The sequence below is a fragment of the Schistocerca piceifrons genome, chromosome 7 (assembly GCF_021461385.2).
Source record: "Schistocerca piceifrons isolate TAMUIC-IGC-003096 chromosome 7, iqSchPice1.1, whole genome shotgun sequence".
NCBI classification, from domain to species: Eukaryota; Metazoa; Arthropoda; class Insecta; order Orthoptera; family Acrididae; genus Schistocerca; species Schistocerca piceifrons.
This window is the reverse complement of record NC_060144.1, coordinates 416,883,235-416,895,538: the sequence shown is the minus strand read 5'-3', so window position 1 is coordinate 416,895,538 and position 12,304 is coordinate 416,883,235. Positions and strand designations below refer to the sequence as shown.

At 39.0% G+C, this 12,304-nt stretch overlaps 1 protein-coding gene across 1 annotated transcript in view; it reads left to right on the top strand.

Moving 5' to 3' along the window:
- LOC124805079 (3'-5' RNA helicase YTHDC2-like) overlaps positions 1-12,304 on the top strand; it is a 306,102-nt gene that overhangs the window by 124,150 nt on the left and 169,648 nt on the right. The window contains exons 12-13 of the mRNA XM_047265510.1: positions 1,726-1,853; positions 9,666-9,800. Coding sequence (XP_047121466.1) covers positions 1,726-1,853; positions 9,666-9,800 — 263 coding nt within the window. The remainder of the gene's footprint in view (positions 1-1,725; positions 1,854-9,665; positions 9,801-12,304) is intronic.

Below are 12,304 nucleotides of genomic sequence, written 5' to 3'. Positions count from 1 at the left end.
TAGTTTGCAGCCGACATTCTCGGGTCAGACGGATCTCCACAATGAAACAACTTCACAAGATTCACACAAATGGTCAACTCTTGCAAGTCAACTCCGTCTTAGATCATTAGAAACTAACAGATACAGTTGTTATGAGTTTTGTTTAATAACCACTGTAAAACCAGTTCTTGCTTCTCACAAGTCCAACATCCGAAAGTCAAATGTAAAAGTGTTTAGTTTAGTACATAATTCATTTGTTTACAACAATACAGTCGTTACACCGTCAAGGAATAAAGCGTGCTTGCTCCTTGTACTGCACATACATCTACTCAGGCACGCGCTGCAAACACTTGCCCACGTCGATCGACCATCACTATTGCCGTATTCTCGCAATACACGTCCATCCTGCATACACAGAAACTGGCGGCGGGGTAGACACATCTCCACTCTCTCACCCTCGTACTTAAAATATCGGGTGTTCGAGACGGTGGAAAGCATAGTGTCTCTAGAATTTACACCGAAATTCTCAAGGCACTACAGCAACTGTGCTGTTTTATGCTCTGAGTGGGTCATTACTGTGCAGTAACACTTTAACATGGCAACAGTGTGATACACTGAAAGGTTATTTTATCATTGTTTAGTTAAATAGTGATTTAACTCATAAGTTTGTTTTGTCATTTTTTTAACTAAACTAAGATAAAACCGTGATTTTGCTCAAACATGTTTACTTTTGTATCATGTCGACAGCTATTCTTTATGTGTGTATGAAGTATGCCGCACTCCTGCTCGTGTTATGAAAATGGGTTAATATTATATCTCTCTGTCAGATCTTCGAGTAGTGCAAAATACATTTTGCTTGTTCCAGATCTATGCTATAAGATTATAACTAAGTTACTGTCAATAGCCGTTATTTAAGGGAAAAACTATTATTTTTTCATGTACAAATACAATCCATGTAAATTTAGTTTGTTTTCTTTGCTATGGTGCTTACTTCAACTTTCATAGGCTCACTCACTGTTATGTCACTTCTTTGTTGAATTAAAGTAGACCATGGGACAGATAAAAGTGATGTAGTCAGTGTCTTTCCTTAAGACTAGTGAAGATGGTTTTGTAGATGAATGTTTATATCATTGTACCTCATGTTATTGTTTCAGTTCAGTTACTCTTTGCTGTGTTCATCTTTCCCTACAGCATTTTCTTCCTCTTTTTAAGTAGTTGGCTCTCTTATCTAGTTTGGTTTTTCAACAAATGTAATATTCAAACAGTATCCATAGCTTCTCCCTGCATGCATAGTTTTTACTTTCTCCTGAAGTATTTCATTAACTTTTTTGTATAGAGTTTATGGTTTGTAAATTACTCTCTCGTTTCTGTTATCTCTTCTACGATCGTGTAGTGTTTCTGCCTGGTTTTAGAAGTCTGAGTGACATGCTGTTTTTGAATTGACACTAATAATTTTCAGTTACATTTTATTTCATCTTTTTTATCATCTCACCTCACCCTTCCATCTGGAAATTTTATCTCTTGTAAATTCACTTGCATTTGTATCAGTTCTACTTTCATATATATTTTTCTATAATTACAGTAATTTAATTTGTGTTTATATTAACTCCAGTCATATTACTTTCTAATATACCTGTGACTTTATGTTCTTATTAGCATCTGGCTATGTAATGTATGTTTTAAAATTGTATGAAGGAATAAAAGTTATTGTTATAGAAGATGCTACATTTTTTTCTTTGTTGTCAGGTGCCATTCTCATTTTTCTTGCTGGATATGATGATATAGTTTGCCTTCGAGAGAAGATAAATTTTGAAGAAAAACATCTCAATGAAGCTGGCAAATATAATCTTTACACTCTTCACTCAAATATGCAGGTTGGTGTTTATTCCAGCACTTTAAAGGCTTCACCTGAACAATGCTTTTGTGAAGCTAATTTTTGCAAATTACCGGAAATAGGTTGAAATTCTGTTGACTGTAGGACTGATTTAAGGAACCTGAATTGGTGCAAGTTTCCAGCAATTTAAACAGCATTTCCCACCATTATAATTAACATAACAGTGGTAGACTGTTTCAAGCACTGATTCATGTTCTTGATTTTTGTTGACTCGCATAACCTGCCTTTTGCAAATGGCAGTTCTGCCAGCTGATAACACTTCCAAATGAAACTTCAGCTAACACACACAGTGTTATTTAATTAATGTTATCTATAATGTTTCTTATTTATTTTTGTTGGTAAATAGTCTTTTACAAACTTGGGGTCTGTGTAAATTGGAGAAATAGATGGCTGGAGGGTTGTGATATTGATGTCAATGTTTGTTTCTGCAATAACAAATTCAGTTTTAACAGTTTTCAACTAAACTTTGTGACTCTTCCTCATTTCTTCTATTTTTGATAATAGTGTACTCCAGTTTTCCGAATTTTCATAACTTCATGGAAATTTAATGAATTTTTACTTAGAACAGTGGAAGGGGTTTGTTGATTCCAGTTATAATTGATTTTTACATTATTGCTGTTCCCATAGTTACAAAGATACTTGCATTGCCATGCCTTGAATATTTATATAAGCATTGTCAGAAAGGTTTACGCTCTGGATATTGTAATGCAGCTTTTCAGTAATATTTTGTTACTCACCTCATTGTTGTTGTAATTGTTGTGGTCTTCAGTCCGAAGACTGATTTCATGCAGCTCTCCATATTATTCTTTCTGTGCAAGTCTCTTCATCTCTGAATAACTGCTGCAACGTCTTTCTGAATCTGCTTACTGTATTCATCACTTGGTCTCCCTCTGTGATTTTTACTGCCCACACTTCTCTCCAGTATTATTGAAACAAAATGGAATAGTGTTCCAATTATTGCACTGGGGGAAGGTTATGTTATGTCTTCAAAGTGACCCCCGCCAGCACCCAAACAATGTCGGTGCTGCTGAACTGTTGACTGAACTACAGTTGTCAATGTTGCCGGTGTGATAGCCATACAGGAAGCTTCGATGGTTTCTCATAGCTCGTTCATTGTAGCTGGCTTCTGTTGTCCCCATAGGTAGAAGTCAAGAGGTGTAAGGTTTGAAACCCTATGGGTACTCAACAGCTGCTGTTTGATCTATCCATTGTCCAGGTAGATTTTCATCCAAGTAGGCTCTTGAGATCTCTGTGGTAGTGGACAGAACACCATTTGTTGTAGGTGAAATCTTTCATTTCCAAACGCACCCTCGGATGGCAGGTCAAAACAATTTTTGCAGTGTATGAAGATACACCTCACAGAAAAAGGGCCAGTCAAACCACGCAATGACAGACCACACCACACATTAACACATAGTAGATTAACTTGTTTGTCCACATGAGTGTGAGGATTTTCAAGAGCCCACTATATGCAGTTGTGGCAGTACAATTTAGTTTGAATTGTGCCTTGTCAGTCCAGATGACCATCGCTGCAAACGGTTCATCCTCGCGAAGCATGCTTTCAAACCGCTCACAGCACCCAATCCTTCATTCCGGATTGTCCTTGTTGATAGCGTGCAGTGATCTTGGAGTGTACGCTTTCCACTTTGCAGCCTTTAAAATTCGTCATACACTTGATCAGCGTATCTTGCTTTCACGTGCACCCTTCTACACAGATTTTTGAGGTCACCTAAAATGTTGCAACACAGCATTGCTGGAAGCTGGGCTTGTTGATATTTTTAGTCAATCAGGCCTCTCCACATGCGCATCCTAAATATTACCTTGAGTTTAAAATGTATCCCAAATACGATAAATTGTTGTACGTGTTGGTGGCTGAGTTCTGTACATGTTACGTCATTGCCGTTCTACCTCCATCATATTTTCGTATTTACATTACCACTTCAATACGGCCTTGCTTTGCTCAGACAACAGTCTTACTTCATTCATTGCTGCACTGTCACCTGCTGGAAAACACTCACCAAGATTTGTTGAGGAAACGACAGACTATGCTACCACACAAAATTGCAGTGATATGTCATTTTGTTCCAAAGATATTAACTTTCAAAGAGTGTCTACATTTTCCTGGCCCCATCTGTATGCCCTACCAACCGAGCTGTTCTTTTAGTTAATTTGTGCCACAGATTTCTTTTCTCTCCAATTCTGTTGAGTAGCTCCTCATTAGTTACATGATTTACCCATCTATCTTTAGCATTCTTCATAGCACAACATTTCAAATGCTTCTTTTCTCTTCTTGTCCAAAATATTTTATTGTCCATTTCTCACTTTCATACATGGCTATATTCCATACAAATACTTTCAGAAGAAGACTTCTTGACACTTAAATTTGTAATTGATGTTACCAAATTTCTCTTCTTCAGACATGCTCTTCTTGCGAATGTCAGTCTACATTTTACATCCTCTCTACTCCAGCCATTGTCAGTTATTTTGCTGACCAAATAGTAAAAGCCATCTAATACTTTAAGTGTCTCATTTCCTAATCTATTCCCTCAGCATCACCTGATTTAATTTGTCTACATTCCATTATCCTCGTTTTGCTTTTGTTTATGTTCATCTTATATTGTTCTTTCAAGGCTCTTTCCATTCCATTCAACTGCTCTGCCAAGCCCATTGCTGTCTCTGAGAGAAATACAGTGTCACCGGCAAACATAAAAGTTTTTATTTCTTCTCCCTGGACTATAATTCCTACTCCAAAATTTTCTTTTGTTTGCTTTACAGCTTGTTCAAGTTCAGACTGAATAATTTCGGGGGTAGACTCCAGCCCTGTCTCACTCCCTTCTCAACCACTGCTTCCCTTTTCATGTCCCTCGATACTTATAACTGCCATCTGGTTTCTGTACAAGTTGTAAATAGTCTTTCGCTTCCTGTATTTTACTCTTGCTACCCTCAGAATTTCAAAGAGAGTGTTCCAGTAGACATTGTCAAAAGCTCTCTCTAAGCCTACAAATACTACAAAAGTAGGTTTAACTTTTCTTAACGTATCTTTTAAGAAAAGTCGTAGGGTCAGTTTTGCTCCGTGCGTTTTTACACTTCTCCGGAATCCAAACTGATCTCCCCCGAGGTCAGCTTCTACCATTTTCCATTCTTTTGTAAAGAATTCGTGTTAGTATTTTTGCAACCATGAATTATTAAACTGATAATTTAGTAATATACACACCTGCCAGCACCTGATTTCTTTAAAATTGAAATTATTATATTCTTCTTGAAGTCTGAGGTTATTTCATCTGTCTCATACATCTTCCATACTAGTAGGAAGAGTTTAGTTATGATGGCTCTCTCAAGGCTGTCAGTAGTTCTGGTTGAATGTTGTCTACTCCCAGGACTCAGTGCTCTGTCAAATTCTTCTAACGGTGTTATATTCCTCATCTCATCTTCATCTACGTCTTCTTCCATTTCTTTAATATTGCTCTCAAGTATATCTCCCTTGTATAGGCACTGTAAACACCTTCCACCTTTCAGCTTTCCCATCTTTGCTTGGGACTGGTTTTCCATATGAGTGATTAACAGTCATACAGGTGCTTATCATTTCTCAAAAGGCCTCTTTAATTTTCCTATAGGCAGTATCTGTCTATCCCGTAGCGATATAGGCTTCTGAATCCTTACATTTGTCCTTTAGTCGTTCCTGCTTAGTCATTTTGTAGTGCATGTCAATCTCATATTTTAGACATTTGTATTCCCTTTCACCTGCTTCGTTAACTGCACTCTTATATTTCCTCCTTTCATCAGTTAAATTCAGTGTGTCTTGTGTCATCCAACAATTTCTGCTGGGCTGTGTCTTTTACCTGCTTGATTCTCTGCTGCTTTCTCTATGTTCTCTCCCAAAGTTACCCATTCATCTTCTACTGTATTTCTTTCCCCTGTTTTCATCAGTCATTGCCCAATGCTCCCCCTGAAATTCTCAACAACGTCTGGTTCTTTCAACATACCCAATTTCTATCTCTTTAATTTCCCAGATTTTTGTAATGTCTTCAGTTTTAATCAACAGTACATAACCAATAAATTTGGGTCGAGTCCACATCTGCCTCTGGAAACGTCTTACAATTTAAAATCTGGTTCTGAAATCTCTGTCTTATCCTAAGTAATTATCAGGAAACCTTCTGGAGTCTCTAGATATCTTCCATGCATACTGTCTTCTTTTATGATTCTTAAGCCAAGTGTTAGTGACGATTAAATCATGCCTTATGTAAAATTCTGTCAGCTGGCTTCCTCTTTCATTCCTTTCCCCCAATCCATATTTACATACTGTTTTTCCTTCTCTTCCAGTTTCTGCTATTGAATTCAGTTCTCCCATCATATTCAGTTTTTGTCTCCCTTTACTAACTCTCATCATACATTTCTTCAATCTCTTTATCATCTGTGGAACTAGTTGGCATGTAAACTTGTATTGCTGTGGTGAGCGTAGGCCTATCTACGCTGCAATAGTGCATTCACTATGCAGTTCATAGTAGCTTACCCGCATTCCTATTTTGTTATTCATTATTAAACCTACTCTTGCATTACCTATTTGATTTTGTGTTTAAAACCCTGTATTCATCTGACCGTAAGTCCTGTTCCTCTTGCCACCGAATTTCACTAATTTCCACTATATGTTACTTTAACCTATCTATTTCTCTTTTAAAATTTTCTTTCCTCCCTGCTTAATTAAGGGACATTGCAATGCTCCTATCTGTAGAACACCAATTTTGTTTCTCATGATGAGGACATCCTCCTTATTAGTCCCCTCTATGAGATTCAAATGGGGTACTATTTTATATCCAGAATAGTTTATCCAAGAGGATGCCATAATCATTTCACTATACAATAGAGCTGCATGCTCTCGGGAAAAGTTACAGCTATAGATTCCCCCCCACCCTGCTTCAGCCATTTGCAGTACCAGCACAGCAAGGCATTTTGGTGATGTTACAAGGTCAGATCAGCCATCATCCAGACTGTTGCTCTTGCAACTACTGAAAAGGCTGCTGCCCCTCCTCAGGAATCACGCTTTTGTCTGGCTTCTCAACAGATACCCCTCCATTGTGGTTGCACCTTTGGTATGGTTATCTGTATTGACAAGGCACACAATCCTCCCCACCTATGGCAGGGTCCATGGCCTCATCAATTAGAAACAGATTTTCTTTTCTTTTTTAATTATATTTTCTTCTTTCCTACTTGTAACAGTTGTTTTCATTTATGTTGTGTCAGCGTGATCTTGCTAAAGAAAATTATTTGCATACTCTGGAGAAATCAGATATTGAATCAAAAAGTAACTTATCATATATGCGTGATGATTTTCTGCCAGAGATAACTCCAACTCCCAATGAAGACAGCAAGACAGAGGAGAAGCTTCTTTCAGTAGGTGTCTCCCATCTCAGTTCTTTCCACAACAGCTTCAAATGTCAATTTGTGCAACAGTGAAAATGACAACTAGAGATGGAATGGAATGGGAAGTAACTAATACTGTCATCTGAAAGTAGCGCTAATTTGAACACCCTGGAGGACAGAAGAGGACCCAATGCATAAGCTCACCACTGAGCAGATGACTACCTCGTCATTGGCTTTGACTTCCTTTTGATGAGTCGTTGTTGCTTATGATAAAAAGACACACAGTGTCAAATGTTCAGAATGAAATTTAAAAATGCCACTTTGACAGTACCGTTGGTGGAATTGATGGCAGTGATGTGCACCACAGAGGCTTTTTGTGCTAAAGGTGAATCCTGGATGACCTCTGGTCACATTTCTGGGGTCCTAGTTTTATCAGGGATGATACAACAAGAGACAAATTTCATGAACTTATCAGATTCCTTTGCATCAGTGAGAAGTCATCCTGAGCCGTAAATCTGTCCTGACAAGCTTGCTCGTGTTTCTGAAATATGGAACAAGTTCGTGCAAAGCTGCCTCTGCTGTTACTGCCATGGTGAAATGAATAACCCATGAGCAGTTACCTCCAAAGTGCGAGTTCCAAACAAACCTGACAAATACTGACTAAAGTTCTAAAAACATACGTGGATGGATAAAAAATCAACTCACCAAGCAGTAGTGGGAGAAAATACATAAAAGATGTGGAAACACCTGAGCTTTCAGATCCAATGGCTCCTCCTTCTGACACAAGTGTAGAAGAGAAAGGAAGAAGGATGAAGGAGGAGGACAGGTGATGTTTAGGAAAGGGGAAGAGTTACAGAAAAGTAGGTCCGAATCCCCGAACAGGGAAAACGTACTGGACTGGATGAAAAGGAAAGACTCATTGTTGGTACCTGCTATAGAGAATCTTGTCTGTTGCAAGTATCAACAATCAGCCTTTTCTTCTCATCCCATCCAGTAAGTCCCTTCTAACCCGGGGTTCTGAGCAACTTTCCTTTGTCACTTTCCATTTCCTAAACCTCACCAGTCATTTTCCTTCATTCCTCTTCCTTAACTCTTCTGTCAGAAGAAGGAGCCACTGGCTCCAAAATCTCACGCATTTCCACATCTTTTATGTTTCTCTTGCCACTGCTTGGTGAGTAGATTTTTTATCTATCCATATATATTTTCAAACACTGATCAGTTGTCTGGCTTGAAGTTTTAACCAACTGTTGGAAGTGTATGACGTTGTTCACCTCATGCACTGTTACTGAACCAAGGAAGGAACATGACGACAGACAGCATTTTTACATCCCTTCCACTTGCCAAGAAACTTCCAGAGAGGAAAATGCCATTAGTAGTAACAAGAGTCACAGTTAATGGGAACAAGATTCACAGAGAAATGCCCAACTGTGTGAACAAGAACAATTCTGACTTATGTTCCACCATCATCTTGAACTGACTGGAGTGCATGGGACAGTATACCAAGAGAAAAAGAATAAGAATTTCACTATCTTCATCACACTACATTGTGAAGTAACAGTGAGTGAAGAAGCAAAGAAGAAACCAGTAACTGTTACTTTCTGTACCACCATAACGTACGTGTCGATGTTGATAATTCATAAACATTCAAGTAAGGTTGCTTGCAGGAGATGGCCAGTGCACATCTTTTACTGTATCCTAGACATACCAACAATAAATGTGTGAATCATCTACAATCAAATAACCTGAAGAAGAAGGCGTTCATTCTTCAGTTGGTAAATGAACTCAGGAATGGCAAACCCCGAGTAGCTGGTCAGGAGCCAGAAAGCCAGTCAAACAAAGAAGCAACTGTAGGACTAGATAAATTAAAAAAGTGAAAGAACCTTCAAATTGGAAAGTGCAATGGAAACAAGACAAACCATGTGAAAAATGCATAAGTGCTATCTGTGGAAAATGTGTACAAGAAGCACTGAAGTGTACTCAGAATCTGAAATCAGTGTTTAGATACGAAGAAGTGAAATAAATGAAGGAATGTCAAGAACATCAGAAGTAGGCCACATTTCTGGGTATAAACCCAAAACAATAACCAAAAGGTGTAATATAAAGGGATGGAAAAATATAGCTCATACTTTTAACTGTGTTGTAGATTTTTAATGTGAATCTGATTAAGGGCCCGATGACCCCTTCATGCTGTTCTAAGATATCACATTTATCTCTGTACTGTTGTTCAGTGTCTGTAGTGTCCAAAGTAAGCTAGGTATCCAGAAGTGGTATCCTGTTTTTCATTTCTTTATTCAAGTAAATAATCATGTCAGTTAATTCAAATGTGACTGAAGTTGGCCAGCCATCTTAATTCCTTCCCTCCCCCCATTTACCTGTAGGCAATATGACTAGTAATTGCACAGCCTAAAGATTAAATGTTATTGTCAATTTGCAGACAAGTGACCAGAAGCGTGTATTCAGGCCATCTCCACCCGGTGTTCGGAAGATCATTCTATCTACTAATATTGCTGAGACCAGTATTACGATAGATGATGTGGTATTTGTTATTGATTCAGGAAAAGTTAAAGAGGTAAGTGTTTAATATTATCTTCTCATCTTAATTTTTTTAAGAAGAAAATTATTTGTTTTACCACATATAACAATGAGTATATAAGTCAATGAACTAACCCAGTTGGGAGGTTATTTCAAACATCAAAAGTTCAAATTCATTATGGAAGGGAACTACAAGAGACATTTCATTGATTATTATATCCTCATATATCTTGAGTGTCATCATACACTGTCATATTTTCTAGTGACTATTAACAACGTGTTGAAATCCAGCACACTTTGAAACTGGAAACTGTACTTTTATCAGACTAGGCCAAGGCTGTTTAGACTAGTTGAGAATTCACACAACATTCATTGACATTCTGAACAATTATCTCACATCAATTTCTATGATGATGATGAGACATTAAACTCTAATTGTCCACAGAAGAACCCCAAAAGTGCCCCACTTATGACAGGATACTTTCCGGACTGGATCAGACTCTGAATGTGGCTCTCCAGCAGGGATACGACTTCCTCAAATCCTGCCCTGAATGAAATCCTCCCCACTCCACCAAGAGTGTCTTTCCGCCGTCTACCTAACCTTAGTAACCTCTTAGTTCATCCCTATGAAATCCCCAAACCACCTTCCCTACCCTCTGGCTCCTACCCTTGTAACCGCCCCCGGTGTAAAACCTGTCCCATGCACCCTCCCACCACCACCTATTCCAGTCCTGTAACCCAGAAGGTGTTCACAATCAAAGGTAGAGCCACGTGTGAAAGCACCCACATGATTTACCAACTGACATGCCAACACTGTGAAGCCTTCTATGTGGGAATGACCAGCAACAAACTGTCCATTCGCATGAACGGACACAGGCAGACAGTGTTTGTTGGTAATGAAGATCACCCTGTGGCCAAACATGCCTTGGTGCATGACCAGCACATCTTAGCACAGTGTTACACGGTCCGGGTTATCTGGATACTTCCCACTGACACCAACCTGTCAGAACTCCGGAGATGGGAACTTGCCCTTCAGTATATCCTCTGTTCTCATTACCCGCCAGACCTCAGTCTCTGCTAATTTCAATTTGCCGCCACTCATACCTCACCTGTCTTTCAACAACATCTTTGCCTCTGTACTTCCGCCTCAACTGACATCTTTGCCCAAACTCTTTGCCTTTACAAATGTCTGCTTGTGTCTGTGTATGTGCGGATGGATATGTTGTGTGTGCGAGTGTATACCCCTTCTTTCCCCCTAAGGTACGTCTTTCCGCTCCCGGGATTGGAATGACTCCTTACCCTCTCCCTTAAAACCCACATCCTTTCGTCTTTCCCTCTCCTTCCCTCTTTCCTGATGAGGAAACAGTTTGTTGCGAAAGCTTGAATTTCATGTGTATGTTTGTGTTTGTTTGTGTGTCTATCGATCTGCCAGCACTTTTGTTCGGTAAGTCACATCATCTGTGTTTTTAGATATATTTTTCCCACATGGAATGTTTCCCTCTGCCCCTCTATATATATATATATATATATATATATATATATATAATGGAAGGAAACATTCCACGTGGGAAAAATTATATATAAAAACAAAGATGAGGTGACTTACCGAACAAAAGCGCTGGCAGGTCGATAGACACACAAACAAACACAAACATACACACAAAATTCAAGCTTTCGCAACAAACTGTTGCCTCATCAGGAAAGAGGGAAGGAGAGGGGAAGACGAAAGGAAGTGGGTTTTAAGGGAGAGGGTAAGGAGTCATTCCAATCCCGGGAGCGGAAAGACTTACCTTAGGGGGAAAAAAGGACAGGTATACACTCGCACACACGCACATATCCATCCACACATACAGACACAAGCAGACATATTTATGTCTGCTTGTGTCTGTATGTGTGGATGGATATGTGCGTGTGTGCGAGTGTATACCTGTCCTTTTTTCCCCCTAAGGTAAGTCTTTCCGCTCCCGGGATTGGAATGACTCCTTACCCTCTCCCTTAAAACCCACTTCCTTTCGTCTTCCCCTCTCCTTCCCTCTTTCCTGATGAGGCAACAGTTTGTTGCGAAAGCTTGAATTTTGTGTGTATGTTTGTGTTTGTTTGTGTGTCTATCGACCTGCCAGCGCTTTTGTTCGGTAAGTCACCTCATCTTTGTTTTTTATATATATATATATATATATATATATATATATAAAAAACAAAGATGATGTGACTTACCATACGAAAGCGCTGCAGGTCGATAGAAACACAGACAGACACATACATACACACAAAATTCAAGCTTTCGCAACAAACTGTTGCCTCATCAGGAAAGAGGGAAGGAGAGGGAAAGACAAAAGGATGTGGGTTTTAAGGGAGAGGGTAAGGAGTCATTCCAATCCCGGGAGCGGAAGAGTTTGTTGCGAAAGCTTGAATTTTGTGTGTATGTATGTGTCTGTTTGTGTTTCTATCGACCTGCCAGCACTTTCGTATGGTATGTCACATCATCTTTGTTTTTAAATGTATTTTTCCCGCATGGAATGTTTCCCTCTATTATATATATAT